The sequence below is a fragment of the Leptonychotes weddellii genome, chromosome 6 (assembly GCF_054177405.1).
Source record: "Leptonychotes weddellii isolate Sample4059 chromosome 6, ASM5417740v2, whole genome shotgun sequence".
Taxonomy (NCBI): domain Eukaryota; kingdom Metazoa; phylum Chordata; class Mammalia; order Carnivora; family Phocidae; genus Leptonychotes; species Leptonychotes weddellii.
In genome coordinates this window covers 81169478-81190980 of record NC_138374.1, presented here as the reverse complement: position 1 = coordinate 81190980, position 21503 = coordinate 81169478, and the positions used below count along the sequence as shown (strand labels likewise).

Genomic DNA, 21503 nt, shown 5'->3' with positions numbered 1-21503 from the left:
ATAAATTTCTTTTGAGTAAATGAACATTTCCTAGGATGGACGAGGTGAAAACTTTATATGTCCGTGCAAAAAAAATGTGAGTCCAGGGAGGAATATGACTCTTCGGCTCTGAAAATCATGAACTAGTAGTCGAGAAGTCTGGGCATCATCCAAGCTTTTAACCCTTTTGGAGCTCAGTTTCCTTATCTGAAAACAGAAGTGAAGGTCTGCTCGAACGTGGTCCCTGAGGGGCCCCATTTGCCCATTTGGGTGCCACATGCTCTGAGTTGTGATGTGACTCTGCGCAAATCAGCAGTCAGAGAGAAGGATGCCACAGGGCAGGTCTCATATGGTTCGCATCACTTTGTCAACCAGACTTGATCAACCTTGACCTCCTATTATTTCCCGTCATTTTATACGACCGTCTTGAGTTTCTGCCTTGTGAGCCACTCCTTGCTGCTGCTGAAAAAGAGACCTCGTGATTTATTAATCAGTTAATCAGTGCATGCTGAGGAGCTCTTCAGGGTAGTTAAACAGGGAAAACAAAATGCTGCAGCCCACACTCAAGATGGGTCCTCATTACAAATAGCCCTCCCACCGCCGATCTTCCTGCCCACCCCTGCTGCCCCACGCGGCCTATTACCCACAGCTCATCAGACCCCATTCAGTCCAGAGGAGCTTCCATCCCATAAAAGCTACAGTAGGTTTCAGAAGGGCAGGTTTTCTTTTAATGTCCTAGAGGAAAACAAGCCTAGAGATGAGCCTCATCCATTATTTGCAAAAAAAATATTGGATCTCAGAAGTTTGATCAGGCCCCCAAGGTAGCGTATGGCTCTGTCCATATAATATACAGAACTATTTTCTTGTCCCAATTTCTCTACAACCAGAGTCATGGAGCTGGAAGGACCTTACCACAAGGAGAGGCCATGGCCTCATGTGACAGATGAGGCTCTTAGTGAGGCTAAGTAGCTTATCCAAGGTCACACAGCTAATTAGTAGCAGAGCTGGAACTAGAACCGAATATTCTGGTAACCAGTTAATACTCCTAGCACTTGTTTCTCTGTGAAGTCCCGTTGTCCTGTAAAAATCACATGAAGTAAAGGAAAGAAATCGTCCTCCTTCAGTTCAGTTTCTGATTGCTTTGAGATAAGGGTTTCTGAGCTAAAGAATTTTGAATATTCGTTGTAGATGAAGTTTGTGGGGAACAGTATCTTGGACTGCTTGCTAAGGAGCCATTTTTCTTTGAATCGGTCAGGATATCAGACACATGTATCCAGCTTGCCATGAGCAAATGGTAATCAGTGAATCTTCAGACCTTGCTAGGCTGCTGGAGCAGGCTGGGTCTCTGGTCCAGAATCCTCTCCGTTTGGTTTTCTTCTGGTGGCACTTAGCACACAGTACTGATGGGGCCAAGACTTTCTTAGAATGGAATCTCCAACAATTACCAAGGTTCCAAGGGTCACAGGGAACCAGGGGACCATATGCCTCAGCCCAGAATGACTGCACTCCCCCCTTCTTAGTGAACACCTTGGGGAGAGCCAGGCGTGGCTGTAATTCTTTAGCAGACGCAAGGAGAAGAATCCGGAATGTTCTTATTTGACTATCCTGGCTTAGAGATCTTTTTTTTTACAGTTGTTGCTTAATGTTTGCACCATCATAATCTTACATTCGTCACCTGTGTTTGTCCACCAGAGGCTGTCCTGCCAGTCTGGCTGCTCGTCTCTGTTGGATGTCTATCAGACAGTCCAACTCTGGCTTGATCTAGGGCTTAACTCTAGTGTGAATCGCACTTACCAGCCTTGAGTGATAGGTTCTCCTGTTTTTTTGCTTGTGTGTCTAGGACCCTGCTTTCTCGGCTGTGATTCACGACAAGCTCCAGGTCCCCAACACCATCCGGAAAGCATGGAATGACAAGGACAACCGCTGTGACGTCTGTACCACACACCTGAACCAGCTGAAGCAGGAGGCCATCCAGATGGTGCTGACCTTGGAACAGGCAGCTGACAGCGAGCACTACGAAGGCTCCCCTGGCTCGCCCCCACCGCTCTCCAACATGCCCACCCTGCTGGGGCCCCGGCCCGGGGCTGGGCTCCAGCAGCCCAGAGAGTGGGCCTTCGTGCCTGCCCCGTGTGCCTCCTCCAACTACACGGCTTTCATCAGCAACAAGCATAGCAGCAAACCCAACAGCCTCGGGGTCAGCAATGGGGCCGAGAAGATAAGTGGGTCCCCAACCCACCAGGCCAAGGTCAGCCTCCAGATGGCCACCAGTCCCAGCAATGGGAACATCCTCAACTCAGTGGCCATCCAGGCTCACCAGTACCTGGACGGCACCTGGTCCCTGTCGAGAACCAATGGGGTCACCCTGTATCCATACCAGGTAAGTGGCCTCTGAACAAGTTAGAGTAAGTTTGGTTGGAGTCAAAACAGGATGTGGGCAGCACTTCCTGCCTTTGCTCTTTTCCTTCTGGGAACTCCCCAACTCAGAGCCTAATGCCTCCATGTGGCTCCACTGGGTGTTGCTAAATAAAGAGAAAATGTCTGAGGGACCAGTGATCCCTCTAGCACTCTGCTTCCACTGTCTGGACCTTCTAGAAGAGGTGTAGACTCCCTTCCTAACCTCTTCTGCCTTGATGGACCATAATCCTTTTTTGTTTGCAACTCACTTTAAATACAGTTGGGATAAGGTTTACTGAAAGTGTCTTCCCATTTTCTTATTTTCTCTTTGCAGTTATTGAAATGAGCACATACTGCCAAGTTTCCCTAAAGAAATAAGAGAACAGGTCCTAAATCTGTCAAGGAATCTAAAAAAAAATTGTCTTAATTTCTCTTGGGTGAGTTTTCTGTTGGATAATGGTTGGGTTTACCATATGCATCTGTGTCCCCTGCACCAGGCATGTGGGAAGCAGCAGAAAGCATTGACAGTCGTGGTGGAATGGAGAGGTGGCTGTGGTCATAGAGTGTATTAGTTAGGGAGGCTAGCTGGTGTAACAAATGATCCCAGGGTATTTCTTACTCATGGTCCTGCTGTACCGGGTGTTTGGTGCATGGCCTTCCACTGGTCTCCATGTCACCATTTTCCAGAAGTCCCAGAGTCTGCCACCAGATCTTGCACAAGTGGCCAAGAAATGAGGGAAAAATGAGATTGTGGAGAATCTCACAGGGGGACATGGGGGGCTTAAGGGGGGCGGGAGAGCCCAGCCTGGAAGGGGCATAGGTAACTTCCATCCACATTCCAGTGGCAGAAGTCCAGGTGTTTGGCCTCTCCTTCCTGCAGGGGAGGCTGGGAAAGTCAGTCTGTCCATGTGTCCAGGAGAGAAAAGAAGCAAGATGAGCAAACACAGCATCATTTTTGTTACATGGGGCAAAGATGCAGGGAAACATAAAATGAGTTAAATGTGGCTGATAAAATCCTGGTGACTTTTCTAGAGTGTAGATGGCTTCTCTTGATATCTTGAAGGAACATGGGGAGCCTGGATCATTATCTTAAGAAGTTAGCATTCTTGGATTGCCCAACTTCATTTATTGGGTAGGTGCTTTGGAGTTTACGAAATCTAGCATGCACGTCATTTTATGTAACCTCACGGTGGGCCTGTGAGCAGGCAGGACAGAAGTCGGATCTTCCTTTTGTGGACGGGGAAATCAAAGAACCTGCAGCCCCGCAGTTGGTAACAGAGCCAGCACCGACTCACCCCTGATCGGGGGAGCAGGTTTCCCTCCCTCAGCCGCTCCCGACTTTACTGCCGTATCCCAGAGCAGTGACCTATCAACATCTTTCCCAGATCTGGCTCCTTTTCAGCCATGGCATACAAAGAAAACCACTCCTATCCTGACCTCCAGGGGCCTACCTGCCACTTTACTTTTAGCTGGAATATTCTGGGTCATCCAGATGAATCTGATGATGAGCCACAGCACCCTGATGGGGCTTCCTAGTCTAATGCTCGAACATAACTGTCCAGGGCCTGAATACACTTGCCCCCTCCCATTGCTGAATCAGATACATTTTCTGTTTGAAATTTTAAATATATTATTTTGAAAACTACAAAAAGTAATAGGGTTACTGTAAAATAACATGCAAACATACAAAAAAGCATAAGTATGATTTCAAAAGTCAACCTCACCCAGAAATGGACTCTGTAACACTTGGGCACATGTCTTCCCAGTGTTTTATAGGAACACAATTTATGAAATTGTGATGATGTTTAATTGTCATTGGCTTTTCACTTAATATACTGGGTGCATTTTCCCGTGCCATTATATGGTTTTCTAAAATATGACCCTTAATGGTAGCATAATATGCCATTATATAAATATGATCCATTATCTGAGTATGGCCTGATTTATATAACCAAGTGCCAATTACTAGAGTTTAGGTTTTTGCTACTATAAATAAAATGCTCCAGCGCACATTCTTCTCCCCAGGTCATATTTTCAACACATCCCAGGTTGTGCTAGCCATGTACTCACGTTACACAGACAACTCATGTTTCCCTTTCCTGGGCCCCAAAGCACTTGTAACATATATCAGGTGCTGGCTGGAAGACTCAACTGCCATCCAGCACTAATGAGCAGGGACAGAAGGACTTGGAGCTGGTGCTCTCGTATAAAATGGTCAAAGTGTTAGGACAGTTTGTATGGGTTGGGGGGTGGGGTGGGGGCCAGTGAAGATGCTGCTTGTAAGCAAGTTTGAGGATTATTGGTGCATTTCTCTTATTTGTACTATGATTCTTTCTGCTCCTCCTCCTCTTCTTCCACCGTTGATGAGAAAGAATCTCCAATACAATAACACATGTTTATTAAGCTCTAATCAAGCGCTGGGCATCTGCTGGGTGTTAGTGGGGCTCCTGCCATGGGTCGTGTGGTCCTCGGGGGACGAGGCAGGTGAACCGCTCAGTATCAGCCAGGGAGGTGAATGCAGAGGTGGTGAGAGCTGCCCAGCTTGCTCTGAGAGCACACAGAAGGGCTCGCAGCCCAGCCTGTGGGCAAGAGCATGTTGGTGTGGTCTAAGGATGATTCACGCGAGCCACCAACTTGAGATTTTCCTGGGTAAATTTGATGGCTCCTCTCCAACTCCAGAGCAGACTAATTCATGCCTTTCCCCCAGACTGATAAAGGGATCAGAGGGTATCTGTCTGGGATAAAGAGATTTGGTGCCTGGCTGCGAATCAGCGTCCCCATGTCGTGAGTGTGTCATCCCGATGCCCGGGGCTGGGTGATCTGGGTCTGGCCAGACTGAATGTCTCCCGTTATGGACATCTCCCTGCAGTAAATATTCTGCAGCTCACAGTCTAGCCAGTTCAGCAGAGACGGTTGACTGCACTGAAAGCTGACCTCACTTTTCCTGCCCATCCACACTCCCACTTCCCTCCCCACAGAGCAGAGAGCCCCCTGGCCTGGTGCCAGAGCCATTCCCCAGGCAGAGAAGCATCTAGGCTTTGTTGCTGCTGAGAGTTCTGCTCCACACCCATGGGCCTGGGGCCTGCAGAAGTGAGGGAGAGGAGGACACTGCCCTTCGCCGTTTCAGTGCAAGGAGGATTGACAGAGACGAGGACGGGCTTTCCAACACTGACAGGGGGAGTCCTTCACATGGGTCAAATAGAGGTCCCTCAAATTCCTCAAGCTCCCCGTTACCCACAGTCTTCAAGAAGCAACCTTCAATTGTCTTTCCCAGAAAGTCTTTCTTTGATGAGCTTGTAGACAGTTAACACAGTCTACATACATTATGTGGGAAGCAGAAAATGCTCTAGAACCTTCCATGGACCACATGGGTTTTGACTTTGAAAACATGTGACTTCCTTGTAGTCAACCATGGATTAATTTCATCTTTTCGAACAGCAGCTGCTTTTGCCTAATTTCTGTTCATTATAGTAAATAACTGCAGGAAAGACTGTACCCACATAATGCTCAGAAACAATAGAATGTTCATATTCCAATCCAGAATCACAGAATCCAATAGAATGGTTGCTGTCTTTTGCATCAGGGTGGGAGACTCGGAGACCTTCTCACGAGGGCTCAGGTCTGTGACTCCGACACTCGTTGAACTTCAGCTTAGTAGCTTAACATCTTAATTTATTTACTCACCCATGGAACCCCCCACCTTGTAAGTTTGTTGGACAACAAAGTTAAGAAAAATATGAAAATATTTTATGAACATTCAGGCAGGGATACCAGTATTCATGATCTATTTGAATCCCCTCATTTGCCAGAAGAGAAGCCCGAGGATGAGAGAGATGAAATTCTTCTTTGTTCAGAGTTTCCTGAGTCTTAGTTTGATCCCTCTGGCTAGAGTACAGACTCATTGAGAACCAGATGCGTTTTATTCTTATGTCCCCTGCAGCAACTAGCATGTGCAGAAGTGGCTGCTCCTTAGAGAAAATGTCGATCTCGGGGGGACACTAACGGTTTTTCTCATGACTGGCCCTAGGTTCAGGAAAAAAGTCTGGGCTAGAAGACCTATCCAGACCCCACGATTTTTGGTGGAAACCAACTGGTTAATTGGCGCCAAGTGAATCTTTAACCTGAAATATCTTAACGATACTCAATAAATTCTTGGATGCCGTGCAAAGAATCCAGGGGGATTTGATGTCACACTCAATGTAGGTGCATTCGAAGGGACAGAAGAACTTTATTTCATGGCACTTCAGTAAAGAGGACATGTCAAGAAAATTTAAGATGATGTTAGATTAATACGAGTAATATATCCATAGTGGATCATTAACGTGACGAAGTATTTGACGCGTGTTGCTTGAGTCAAAGGAAGATGTCTTTGGTAAAAATCATCCTGCTTTTTCAAAAAGCATCCATTGGAATCAATGTCAGACAATGGTAGACTGAACTCTGGCTGAAGTCGGTGTGGGGTTACCTCTATTATATCTCCAGATATTGATCGTGCCTCGTAAGCACAGGTGTTACTGGAGTCTACATTTTAGGTCACCGGCAAGGGGAATGCAACAATGATACCAGCCTAAAAGGAGTCAAGGTCTGCTGAGCTGTAAGACCTCTACGGTACCTCTGCTTGCTCTTCAGAGGCCAGAAGCCTTGGGAGGATGTGGGGCTGGCCCCCCTTTTTTTTCTTTTTTAAGATTTTATTTATTTAATAGAGAGTACGAAGGAGGGAGAGAGGCAGAGGGAGAAACAGGCTCCCTGCTGATCAGGGAGCCCGACTTGGGGCTCCATCCCAGGACCCTGAGATCATGGCCTGAGCCGAAAGCAGATGCTTAACCGACGGAGCCACCCAGGTGCCCCAGTGCTGGCCCTTTTTATGGAGGACTTCCCAATGCCCCTGCAAGAGGAAAGCAAGATTCTGCTCGCTAGTACCCCAGTCTCAGAGGCTTTCCTTCTGATGCGTTCATGGAAACCAGGAGCACAAGTTCTCGTGTAGCTGAGCCTGCGGGAGGAGGCGGACCTGTGCTCCTTCCTGCCGAGTCTCTTTGCAGGCAGGAACCAGGGGTGGGTGCTTGTAGCCAGCCAAGAGCAGAGGATTCTCCTTCACGTTCTTTACTCGCCCGTTTGTCCCCTGAAATATGCACGGTGCCCTGCTCGGGCCAGCCCTGGTGTCCGCGGGCTGCTGATTTCCGGCTCCTTCTGCCCAGCAAGGGCAATAGCATGAGATGTCGCCTTTTGACAAATTCTGACATCAAAACGGTTTTTTAAAAACATGATAGGTTTTTGTTTCCACCTATTTATAGATGGTCAGAGGAGTATTATTTATCATTATGCTTTCTGGCAAACGGAACACAGAAAAGGAAGCAGTTTGTATATTCCGTCATGGACAGAGCGTTTCTGAAGGATATGAGCTCAGGGTGAAATTCTAAGAAGGTCGTCCTATCTTATGGATATGGGCGGGGCCGTGGTCTGAAGCGAACACCCAAACTTCAGCAGGAAATTTCAAAAACACTCCCTTACTTGGTGAGATAGGCTGAATATGCCCAACCCTACCCCCCCAGATGTTTACATCCTAATACCTGGAAAAGGAAGCCTGTGGATATATTTCCTTACATAGTAAGAGGGGTTTGGCAGATATGATTCCGTTGAGGATTTGGGGGGAGATCACCCTGGGGTTATCTGGGTGGGTCCAGTGTTATGGCAAAGGTCCTTGTAAGAAGGAGGCAGGACAATTAGAGCCAGAGGTGATTTAGGGACAGAAGAGAGAGCTTTAACAAACCACCAATGCCTGAGCCACACCCCAGACCAAGTGAATCAGAAGATCTGGGGATGAGACCCAGGCCTGGGTTTGAGCTGCCAGGGTCAAGAACCACAGCTTTAAAGAATAGTTTATGGGCAGTGGGAGCAATGAAGGTGGCAGATGACAGACAGACAGATGATAGTTAGATTATAGACTAGATTGTGTATCAGTTTCCTAAAGCTGCCATAAGAAACCACCACAAACGAGGCGGCTTCAAACAACGGAAACCATATTCTGTCATAGTTTGGGAGGCTAGAAGTCCCAGATCAAGGTGGAGTCATTCTCCCTCCGAAGACTCTAGGGAGGAACCCTTCCTTGTCTCTTCCAGTGTCCTGGTGGCCGCAGGAGTCCCTCGGCTTGTGGCTGCTTCTCTCTGGTCTCTGCCTTCCCTGGGATTCTCCTCTGGGGTCTCTCTGTGTCTTCTCCTTTTATTACAAGGACACCAGTCATTGGATTAAGCGACCACCCTAACCCAGTACAACCGCACTGCAATCCTTAACTAATTACATCCACAAAGACCCAATTCCAAATAAAGGCACAGATCATGAGTTCTGAGTGAAATTGGGGGCCACTACACAGCCCACTACAGAGAGGTGACAGATGGATAGAAGGATGGATGAACAGGGGAGACAGGGCTGGGAGGTGTGGACTGCCATGTCCCTTTCAAGCTGAGTCACTGCGGATAAAGGAGCAGGTGCACATGTTTACAGGGGTCAGCAGCAAAGGAGCCTTGTGCACGTCCTTCATTTGGAGACATATTAAGGTGGGGGGAGATACAAAGGGTAAAGCAAAGAGAGGCAGGGCACCTGAGTGGCTTGGTTGGTTGAGTCCGACTCTTGGTTTCGGCTCAGTTCGTGATCTCAGGGTCCTGGGATCGAGCCCCACATTGGGCTCCACGTTCAGCATGGAGTCTGCTGGAGATTCTCTCTCTCCTTCTCCTTCTACCCTTCCCCCTGCTCGCTCTAAATAAATAAGCAAATAAATAAAATCTTTAAAAAAAGAAGAGCCGAGGAGGCAGTGAGGTGTTGTACCCACAGACACCCTGACGCTGATGGAGGGAACACCTCAAGAGGCGAAGAAAAAACACAGAGACAAGGTTGAGTGACCAACTTACAGACATGGGCTTGTTGTGGAATAACCACTTCTTCTGGGCTTATGAAATATGTTCAGAGTCCATTTGCGCCATCCCAACCACAGGTGCAGCTGTGAATAGCACTTCTGGGTCCGCTATCCGGAGGGAGGTCAGCTTCAGTTGAGGACCTCCTCTGACCGCTGCTGGAGGGGTTCCAGGTTTTTTCTACTGACCCAACTGGTGGTTTGGGTTAAATTGGTGGGATGGTCTGTCTGTCTGTATGTATGTATTTATATATTTATTAAGATTTTATTTATTTATTTGACAGAGAGAGACACAGCGAGAGAGGGAACACAAGCAGGGGGAGTGGGAAAGGGAGAAGCAGGCTTCCCACTGAGCAGGGAGCCCGATGCGGGGCTCGATCCCAGAACATTGGGATCATGACCTGAGCCAAAGGCAGACACTTTACGACTTAGCCACCCAGGCGCCCTGGTCTGTATCTATTTTTTCCTTTAGAAATATTTCTAGGCCCCAGAAGGAGGCTAGAGATAGTGGGTAAGGTCTGTGCCCCTGAAGACAGTATTTCTTAGTTACGCCTCCCTTTCCCGGGTGGGGGTGAGAGGTGGCGGGCATGGGGACGATTGTCTTCTGAGCCTGGGGACTGCTTTTCCTCTCCCTCCAGCTCTCCCGGGCTGGGCTGGGGGGAGGGCGGAGCTGAGGATCATTATCAGAGAGAAGATTCTCTGGAACTGGATTTTCACAGTTATCTTTTGTTTTAAATAGCTTCCCACGTCCTCCCTCGTTGGAAACAGCCTCCCCAGTCTGGTTTCCTCCTGCGACATATTTACTTTCTTTATGGAGTTGAGGAAGAGAACTAGAATACCCACCGGCCACAGTGAACTGGTCAAGGGGGTAATGTCAGCCACCGCTTTTTTTTTTCCTTTTTAATGACAGTAAACAGAGTTTTTGGGAAAGTCTGAGGCTGGTACTTATCAACGATTTTATCCAAGTCTCAAACAATGAGGCACTCGATGTTGGGTCACGCTAGATTTGCTGCTCATGGACCAGAAATAAAAGCCCAGCATCCTTGCTGACTGTGTGGGGTGACCTCTATCTAGTGGGCTTCCTGGCTGTCACGTGTCCTGGGTTTCTTCTCTGCAAAGCTCACAGTTGCAGAGCTGTGATGGGCACGATACGAGATGATGGGCCATGTCCGACACAGGCCCTCAGTTCAGCGACCCTCAGGCCCTCAGTTCAGCGACCGGAAGCCAGAGCCAGCTTCCTCCAGCCAGCTCAGGTTCGAGACTCGAGATTGAATGGAACCAGGGTCTGCTCTGCCACCGTAAGAACCAGTGATAGATGAGGAAACAAGACCCAGACCTACAGTGAATACCAAACACATGAAATAAATGGTACTCACCGACTCAGACAACACCAGCCACCTCTGCCAAAGCCCAGCTTTCCATATGGGCACCACAGCTGACGTGAGAAGGTCAGATTCTAAGCAGAATGATCTCCTCCCACCAGGAAGGAATAAATTGGTAAAATATTGAAAGGCCTGCGGACCAATTTTCTTTGTATCTGAAGACCTTTATAAGGAAAGAGGGAGGCCATATATAGGCTTGGATCATTTAAAATTCTACAGAATAGTAGAGAGGTAACATTTAGAATAATCCAAAAAGAGTAAATCCTCATTATTTTGGAGTTAATTTGAAATATTGAGTAATTCAGGCCTAGATCATAGTTCTTACTGGACAAACACTTTGAAATAGAGTACTCAGGCCTTCCATTCTTTTTTTTTTTTTTAAGATTTTATTTATTTATTTGAGAGAGAGAGAGCACATGTGAAAGCATGAGCAGGGGGAGAGGAAGAAGCAGACTCCCCGCTGAGCATGGAGCCCAATGCGGGGCTCGATCCCAGGACCCCGAGATCATAACCTGGGCCAAAGGGAGACGCTTAACCGACTGAGCCACCCAGGCGCCCTCATTCTTGTTATTTATATACCTGCGGTAACATACAATCATTAATACAGGTGCTTTCTTATTATTTACCTATATCTTTACTTATAAAATAAGAATCTTTCTTTTACAATTATTATATAATTTGGAATCTCCAATAAATTGGAAAACTGAAGTCTCCTTACCTACCCCACCCCAGGCACACACCAAATTGCTTTCAAATTGAGATTTGACTGTGCTGGCCGTCTTTAGCTTGACAAATTAGCGTGCCTCGATCTTAAAGAGGTATTTGTGGGGATTAGTTAATGAGTCACATATTTCATGTGCCTAAGTCCTTCCCAGGGAGTAATTTAGGTGTTTAGGACACATATTAGTCACCATTTTTAGAACTCTGGAGATCATTTGGTACATGACTGCTGCACCAGTGGCCTCAAAGGGTTAACATGTCCCTTCAGCAGCTTATCTGAGGCCTGGGGGGTGACTTGGGGGATGACCCTGGGGAGAAAGAAGATACCATTTGAGAAGCAAACCCATATCTGCATTCAAGGCTGTGACCAGTTTTGTAATTACACGACCAATCTGAACCAATCCGGCGGTGACGGTTTCCACCACCTTAGCAAGGCTGGCTGCCCCTGGTCCCCACGGATTAGGCTGGGAGGATGGAGCCCATGAGTCCGTTCATGACATGCTCTCTTTTTGTGAAAGCACACAGACCCACAGACCATTGGAAGCAGGATGGGCAGGCCGCCCCCAGGAATTACAGATGACAGACCGAGGCCTGGAAATGTCAAGTGACCTGCCCAAGGTCACGCAGCTAGGAAATGCCAGAGCTGGGATTCAAACGCCCGTTTCCTGTACACGTGTCCCTGCCCCTCATCGCCCTGCTGAGGGCAGGGGGCCAGTTCCTCCGATTGCTCAAATACGCAGCCGTCCCGGGGAGGGACACCCATGGCACACCCGACTAACACTGTTTTTGGGCAATTCTGGGTCGCCAGAACTTCCAAGTCGGGTCTCATGTCGGATTGCTCTGCACGGTGGTGCAGATAGATGCCCCGTGTCACATCTCACTGGGAGGTGGGGAGGTGGTGGGGACAAAGCTTGAGACAAAGATGGGCCAAAAAAAAAAACCACCCCAAAACCCCAAACAAAAAAGGCTGTGTAAGCAATGCTGCCATCTAGCGAGACCTACTTTGGCTTACCTAAGAGGTAGACTGGACTGATATTTAGAATCTCATCATAAGTTAATTCCCTAAGATTAATAAAAGAAAACAGGGCCATTTCCTTGTCAATAATGTGGCCCTTAATTTCACAGAGTAACGTATGTTCAAATTCAGTGTCCTAACACATACCCTTTCAAAAGTGAAAATGGAACTCTTGTTTTGAGCCAGTGGAGAGAGCACCCCGATCTGCGTGTGAACCGGGCCTCACCTGCCTATTAGCTGAGTAACATTCTGACCACACAAAATGTCTATATCCATTTCTGGAGTGTCCGTCTGCTCAGATTGCTTTGAGGGTTAGGTTTATTCATCCTAAAATTTATTTTTGAGTTCTAAGCACTGGATTTAAATGAAATTTTACACACACACACAGTTGCAAAATGAGATTACATACTGAGAAGTTCTACAAAACCCAGCACACATGGGCTACTTGTGGAGCGTGGTTCTCTGCCACCCACAGTCACATGGCACATGGAAAGGTGACATTTGCACAACGGAACAATGCACACCCAGCGCTGACACGTGGTGAATCCCGAGGCGGAGGCATCCCTTACATCTGAGGGTGGTACAGCTCAGTTCTGATAATCTTCTCGTGATGAGTATCTTTTTTTTTTTTTAAGATTTTATTTATTTATTTGAGAGAGAGATGGAGATAGCGACAGAGATGGTGAGAGAGAGTACGAGCAGGGGGAGGGGCAGAGGGAGAAGCAGACTCCCCGTAGAGCAGGGCCCTGACATGGGGCTCGATCCCTGGACGCTGAGATCATGACCTGAGCCGAAGGCAGACGCTTAACCAACTGAGCCACCCAGTGGTCCCTCTTTTTTATTTTAGATTGCATAATCACTTCTAGAGAGTTCTAACACTTAATTATTTATCCTGTAAATTATTCATACCTTTCCCCCCATCTTACCCCTCTATTCTGAATTTGTTATGGTTTATTTGCATCTCTGAGGGTGGGCAGGCAAAGGAAGTAAAAGGACCTGCAATGAAAATCAGTCGACTCCATCATATGTGAGCAGTTGGTGCCGAAGATTTGGCAGAAAAGGCTGTGGGAACAAAAGTAGAGCAATTAACAAGAAAGTCACTTATTGAAACGTTGCAAACCTTCGACCTCTTCTAAGTGGCTGCTAACTTCCAACTATGTAATAGTCTAAGTGGAAAACAAACCAATGCAGCCTTTGGGGTTAATTGGTGTGAATGTATTAATTACAGTAACTACTTATTAAATGTTTAATAAGGTATGTATGTTGCTAGCGTAATATCTATCAAAACATCATCCACTGGATGTACATATATTGTAAGTACACGCAGCCTAATAGAAGCAAGCATTTCAACTCTCTGGGGCACTTGTACATCATAGCACCCTGAATCTACACCCCTGCTAGGTATCGTCAGGAAAGCAGTCTGGGGAAGAGCTTCCAAGAAGATGGAAGGAGGAGCAGAGACGTAAAGGCTCGGGGATGTCATGGAATGGTGTGCCGGGAGTTGGAGAAGAGGCAGAGGAGGAGGTGATACATGGAAAATGGGCAGAGCGGGGGCTTCACCCCTCCGCTGTCATAGGCAGGGAGAACCCTATGCAGACAGGACTCAGGCGGATAGTGGGGGCGCGTGCTGCTGTGAATAGGGAAGCGGGGGTTGCTGGTCTGGGGGGTGGTGAGGGGTAGCAAGCAGAGGGCTTGGATGAGGGGTGACAGATTCCACAGATTCTTGGATGAGTCCACAGATTCCACAGATTCCACAGATGTTTAGAATAAGGCCTGAAGATCTGGAGGATTGGTGAGTTGGGGGACAAGGAAGAGGATGGCTGGGGCTGACCCCCGGTCTGTGTTGGCTGCCACGTGGCTGGTGAGCTGCTGGGCCCCTTGGTCTGGAGACAGCTGTGACTGCGAGTCTGGGGGTTAGCGGCGAGGCTGCATTGGGTGTTGGAGGTGGGGACTGATGAGGCTAGGCAAGTAAGAGAAGCAAGAAACAGTTATGCAATTAATTCTTCCAGGACCCGACTCTCCTGACTCTAATTCAGCATCTTCTCCACTGGACCTTTGTGTCTTTTCAATACCTAGACATCAAAAGCAGTGTCACTGTGTTACCCCCACACCGTATAAAGTCATCCATGTATTCATTCCTTCGGCAAGCATTTTTTGAGCTGGGCACCATACTAGTTCCTGGGGATAAAAACAAAACACCGTGCTTGAGGTAGGGTTTTGCCTGTTATCAGTGCATCTCGGTGTAGGAAGTCATTGAGGGATGATGGGCTGTTCCAACTGTGTCTCCTTTACCTGTGCTAATGTGTCCACATGTGGGGGGGAAGGGAGGGCACCCAGGGACTCTAGTGTCCTTGGTGGTGGGTGGGAGCTATAATCCAGACTATTGGGCGGGGGCTCAAGGGACCCCTGATGCCCAGCTGGATTGCAGCTCTGGAGAACTGGACTCTGACCTGCCACCGTGCAGAAGAATCTTGCCCCCTTCCCCCACCCTGTCCATAAACATTGCAAGGGTCATGGGGATCCCACTGACCTGGCTTCAAGACCCATTCCTCCTTGAAACAACCTCCTTTTAAAGCCATCCATTGATAAGTGATGAATAACCTCCTCAGCCTCACCTATGACGAATGTCACTCTCAGATCCTGGGAGGAGAAAAACAGTTCAGCTGGAGAATATATTCAAGTCAGTATTTTCATCCGTTTGGCGTTTCGGGATGCCCACCATGTGCCAGGTGTCAGGAGCTGGGAAGTAAAGATGAGGAAAGATCCCTTCAGGGATCTCCCTGAGCATGGCTCTCTGATATGGGTCTGACTGGGGTCAGTGCCAGGGCAGAAGTGGGAAAACAGAGCAGAAGCCAGATACACATTCCATCCAGGTATCTGGAAAAATGCATTTTAATATCGGTTACTCCAAAGCTGTGAATTACATGGACTGTTTGGATGAGTTGTGATCCAGAAATAAATAGCAAATACCGTGTTGTTGGATGAAGTAGAGGCTGCATGATCTAGTCTAGCTCTTGATTCCACCTTTGAAAATCTCTTTCTGCTTCCTTTGTATGTGTGACGTTAGCAGCAGGGAGGGCTGTCCTGACACGTCCCCAGAGCGTCACTGGCCATGGGTACAGACCCAAGCAGGGTGGGCAGAATGGGAAGGTGCCAAGTCCACTAACCTCCCTCACCTGCTTCAACCCAGCTGCTCACCCAGGAAATGATACGGGTTCTGGGCTGCATTACCAACTTCGGTAGAGTATGTTATTAGTATTTTTGAGGCCAGAATAGGCCATTTTGAAACCCTGAGTTAAAAGGCCCTCTGGTCCCATGCCTCCCCTTCAGAAACTGAGCAGTAGGTCTGTCCTTTCTTGTCCAGGTGATTCTTTGGTGCCCATCTCTGTGAGACCGGAGGGGTTTCCAGAAGTGATGTGGACTCTTGTGACTGAGGTCCATGATATGAACATATTGTTGTAGTACAGAAAAACTACTTTCTGAGAAGATTTACAGGATAACTTTCTTTCTGGATCGATACTTTTGGAAGGAGAAGAAAAATATATAAAGTAGCTCAAATTGAAACATATTGTTCCTTGAGAAATGCAGCTAAAGAGACTATTAGAATCATGTGCGTCCACTGACTGAGGACAAGATGGCTACCATAAATGCCTAGTCACAGAAATGTCATAGTCCCAATTTGCCCAGATTTGCTCTCTTTCCCCCTCTTAACTGGCACATATGATGTTAGCATGTGTTGTTGTGTTTGAAAATTGCCACGATAATGGCCATGTCAGTGAATCTGGTCCAGTGCACTTTCACCATAAACAAGAGTGTGACTGAGTGTGACATCTCCCCCCCCCAATTCTTCCACATCTGTCTCCCACCTTCCCCAGAGAGAAGGGAATCTGGGTCATCGTGTAAAGTTGGTACTCAAGTGTACTTCATGAGGGAAAGGGATACCAGTCCTCCTTTTCCATCCCTTCTTCATGGAGTTAAATCTGACCTTCACCTCCAGTTTTTTGGAATTGTATTTCTATTAGGAATGCCCTTCTGAGTCTATATCCCAGGAGGGAAGGCATCCAATCGATGGGTTGGTTCTGAACCTTGAACCTGCCTGCCGAAAAGCCACTGTGGGGTTTGTGGTCTGCTCATGGGCCCTGTATGCCTGTCTCTTGTGAGGGGATTCTGGAACACTGAACATCGGAGAGGCAGTGGCCCTGGGGGCTGGTAGAGGGGCCTTGTAAGTCAGGCTTGCAGTCAGCACGAAGGCTGAGTCCAAGGGATGTCATATTCCCTCTTGGAGGGAGGAGGGAAGTTCCATTTCTCTTACATCTGGCGCTTAATAACTCAAGCGTTCACCCTGTGTCCACTCTTAAAAAAGCTCATCTTCATGTACACATGTTCATACAAACACACAAGCATACAACTCTTCTGGCAGAATGGACTAAAGTGTAATTTATCTATCTTTATTACTAGAATTGGCTAAGAGAGCGATAGCTTGTATTATATCAATATTAAAAATGAAATTCCATTTCAAGCTCATTGTGCACAACCATGTTCATCCTTTGGAAGGAGTATTCCAGTCTCTTGAGTATTTAAAGCAATAAGTTATGTTTTGGAAGAAGGCTTCAGTTACTTACAATGTTTAAATTTTTAAACCAGGTTCATCTTTTATTAGTTTTTAAATCAAAGTCATGCATGCACGTAAGTTAAAGAGTTAAATCATTTGACAAGACTTGATGCGAAAGACGCCATTCTACTGGGAATGCAGTGGGTGTTCATTAATATCTATTTCCATATCATGCCATTCTTCTGTTGCTCCTACTTGATTTATTTCATTTTAGGTTACCTATGACAACCATTCTCCAAGGGTCCTCCATGGACCGGTGGAATCTCCAAGACCCTTTCCCTGGGTCCGTGAGATTAAAGCTATTTTTATGTAATAGTCAGACATGGTTTGCCATTTTTACTGGGTTGACATTGGCTCTGATGGGGGGACTGCTGGCATGTTTGCATGAATCAAGGCCATGGCACCAAAGTATACCAGTCATTGTATTCTCCATCCTCACACATTTGGAATTTTTTTGAAGTACATTTCCACTAAGAATGTCCTTGATGCGGGTGCCTGGGTGGCTCAGTCGCGTAAGTGTCTGCCTTCGGCTCAGGTGATGATCTGTCACCATACAACATCACTTCTACAGTACCATTGACCATATTCCCTGTGCTGTACCTTTCAACCCGTGGCTTTTTCATTCTGTAACTGGAAGCCTGAGTCTCCCACGCCCCTTCACCCATTTTGCCCATCCCCTCACCCTGCAACCATCAGTTTGTTCTCTGGATTTACAAGTCTGTTTCTGCTTTTGTTTGTTTTGTTTTTTAGGTTCTACATATAAGTGAAATCATATGGTACTTGTCTTTCTGTGTCTGACTTATTTCATTTAGCATAATGCCCTCTAGGTCCATCCTTATTGTTGCAAAGGCAGGATCCCATTCTTTTTTATGGTTGAGTAATATTCCTCTGTGTGTGTGTGTGTGTGTGTGTATACACACCACATCTTCTTTATCCAATCATCTATCAATGACTTAAAGATTTCCTGATAAGATTAGTGGGGATATTAACAAATGTGATTTTTTGGATATTGTATAATGGAATATATCAACATCTTGAAGACATGTATAATTCAGTAAACAAACATTTTCCAATGACAGAATCTTGTAATGTAATATCCATTCAAAGTGCAAGGGAGCCTAATGGATTTCAGTACAACAGAGTACCAAACGTAGTTTCAGATTGCTCATTTCAATAAACCTTTAAGAAATTACCACTTGTCAATTTTTAGTATAGTATCTAAGAAGAATGTTCCCAATTATATGAAAAGGCTATTAAAATAGTCCTCCATTTACCCACTACATATCTGTATGAGGATAGATTTTCTCCATATAGACAACAGAAACAACATAATCAGATATAAGCCACATAACTGGAACAACATACACCAGGCATAAAAGAGATTTGTGAAAATGTAGAACAGTGTCAGTCTTCTCATTACATTTTTTGTTTGGGAAAATAGATGTATTTCATAAGATATGTTATGTATGCCAAAATTTAATGGGCTCCTCATTGTTTTAAAATAAATAAATTGTATTTTAAGTTGTAGTTTAATTTCTAAAATGGCAAATATCTATAGATTTAAGAGGGAGGTACAGATCAGGAGGATCTAGGAAAGAATTCTTGAATAAGATGTGATGACCATATAGTTGATATTTTTGAACATTTTGAGGGCAGAGTTACAGAACACAGAGGAGAGTTTGGGGTTGAATTAGTGATAAAGATCCAGTACACTAAGCAAATTGAAAAACAAATATAATACAGCAAAAGAAAAGTTCTTTGGGGTCCTTAATAATTTTAAGATTGTAAAGGGTTCCTGAAACTTGACAAGTTTGAGAATTACTGATCTATCTATCACCTGACCGGTGAGGAACAGGAGGATCTAATTCTCTTTGACCACGACCCTGCCCCCCACTCCCCATGACATATACGCTCACCTGTCTTCTCATTGCTCTAATAATTTGCCATAATTTTGGTTTGATCAATAGCCAGTATTACTATGACTACGTGAAGACTATCTAAAGGTATTGCTGTGACTATATAAAGGCTATTTGCAGCTTGGCCATGTAACTCTGGTTCTTTCCTCCTTAAGTGTGCAAACAGGGTAAATTTTTGATACTTTGGATCTGAAATAGTTCTATTCTTTCTTGACACTTGATTAATACTTTTTGGCTGGGTAACAGAGTTCTAGGTTGGAAGTCAGCATTCCTCAGATTTTTAAAGGTATTTCTTTAGTGACGTTTTAGCTTCCAGTGTCAATGTGGGAAAGTCTGAATCTTGGTTATTGACATGAAACATTCCTGGTTTCTGTCTCTGTCTCTCTCAGGATGTCCTTGATGCCCGGTGCTGTGAAATTTCCCAGGGGTCTAATGTTCTGGCACTTCATGGGCCTTCAGTCTTCATGTTGGCCTATCTCAGGGAATGTTCTTATCATTATTTCTTTGACAGTTCCTTCCTTCCACTTTCCTTGTTCTGTTTTTTTTTTTTTTTTTTGCTTTCCTATTTGCCAAACTTTATTTTCCCTGTATTTCCTGTCAGGTTTCTTCAATTTTATCTTTGTACTATTTATTAAGGTTTTCATTTCCACTATCCTGTTTTTATTTTCCAAGAACTTTTTTCAGTTGTTAATTGTTCTTTTCTAAATCTGCTTTTCTTTAATGACATTCTGTTCTTGTTTTATGGATGCAATATTTTTGTTCATCTCTCAGAATATTGATAGTGGGTTGTGTTCTATTCTGTTTTAGTTTTATTTTCCCTGCATATATCTCCTCGAGATATTCCCCCTCTTTTGTGTGTGGTTTTTTTTTAAGATTTTATTGATTTATTTATTCGAGAGTGAGAGCATGAGTCGGGGGGAGGGGCAGAGGGAGAGAGACAAGCAGACTCCGCCCTGAGCACAGAGCCCAGTGAGGGGCTTGATCCCACAACCCTGAGATCATGACCTGAGCTGAAATCAAGAGTCAGATGCTCAACTGACTGAGTCACTCAGGCACCCCTTCACCTCTTTTGGGGATGCTTTCCTCAAATATTTGGTGATCCTTGGCTGACAGATCATAATGAATAAGGCACGAAATAGCTGGATGGAGGAGCATGGGAGGAGATCGCTGAGTGTGGTCTTACCCCATACAGTGACCTGAAGGAGCCATTTCTAAAAATGTCTTTAGTTCTTTGCAGTTGTTCAGATCCCCAGGAAAGACTCCTCTAGCCTGGTGTGAATTTTGGCTGCCAGATTTCTGGGAGCCGAGAGGAAGAAGACAAGAGAGGTCTCAAATTCAGTGTGTAGACTTCAACTTAATTGCTCCTTTGTTGGTTCCCTACTCCTAGCGGTACCTGGTGGGTTCTAGTCTGGAGACCCTGGGTGTTAACCTGTCAGAGAATAAATCTCTAGACTCCGCCAGCATGGGCAGGTGCAATCACCTGGATCAGAAGAAGAGAGCCAGAACTCTAACTCCTTCATAAACTGAACTTCAGCCAATCTCCTTGGCTTAGCCCCAACCAGTGTATCCGGTGCCATCTGGTTTTAAGCCTTTTGGGGGATTTTGAAGTATAACCTGGGTTGTTTGAAGCTTTGCCTATTTTTAGCTTGAGACTCGTCTGCCTTCAGTCTGCTAATAAGTTAGTTACCACTCACCTGTCTTGGTTCCAGCTTCCAGAATTGTGTTGCATTTGCTTCCTCTCTCATTTTCTGTGGCCTTGTGAGTTTACACTTCCTCAAAAGCCTGTATTGTCATTTCATTGGGATTTCAGGGAAGAGCAGCGCTAAATGCATGCATTTAACCTATTGTCTTTTACCAAAAGGTTTTAAAAATATTTTAAAGGCATAAAAAATGGGCGCATGGGTGGCTCAGTCAGTTAAGCATCTGACTCTTGATTTCGGCTCAGATCATGATCTCAAGACTCCTGGAATCGAGCCCCCTCATTGGGCTCTGTGCTCAGTGGGGAGTCTGCTTGAGATTCAATCCCTCTTCCTCTCCCCCTCCCCTGCCCTCTCTAAAAAAAAGCATAAAAAATGCCTTTAAGATACTTTCTTAGTAGGTGAAATGGCTAATAGTAAGAAGCATCCATTTAGTCCCTACTACTACTTACACACACATTTTTTTTTAAATTACTCATATCTGAAATATTATAGGCCTAAAAGCAAAGTAAGCAGCTTGATTTGGGTTCCAACATTGAGCAATCATAATGCGATACAAGGTTCTGAGTCAGGTAGATCTGGGCACATGTATATGCTGAAGGTAGGTCACCATTGGGGTGTTTTAAGGATGCTCTGGTTTCCCAGGATGGAATTTTCCAGCATCTTGATTTACTTGACTTGACCCATATATTGTCCATTATTTTCATTCCTTTCCTTTCCCAGAAACAGCCTGAATTATGAAATAAAATTAAAAGATAAGGTAGGTGGTGGTGGATGGGACACAGGGCAAAAAAAATATGGAACTTTCCCATTCACCGAGGAGCAAACCAGGAGCCAAGTAGACTTTTCTGGATGTTCTTACCTGGAACCCCGAGTGCTGGAGC

General features: G+C 45.8%; 1 protein-coding gene across 2 annotated transcripts in view; it reads left to right on the top strand.

The window, feature by feature from the left end:
• The window catches only part of KIF26B (kinesin family member 26B), a 412513-nt gene that overhangs the window by 161106 nt on the left and 229904 nt on the right, over positions 1-21503 (top strand). For both annotated transcript variants that reach the window (XM_081824476.1, XM_081824475.1), the window contains one exon: positions 1820-2356. In XM_081824476.1, the coding sequence (XP_081680602.1) occupies positions 1820-2356 (537 nt within the window). The remainder of the gene's footprint in view (positions 1-1819; positions 2357-21503) is intronic.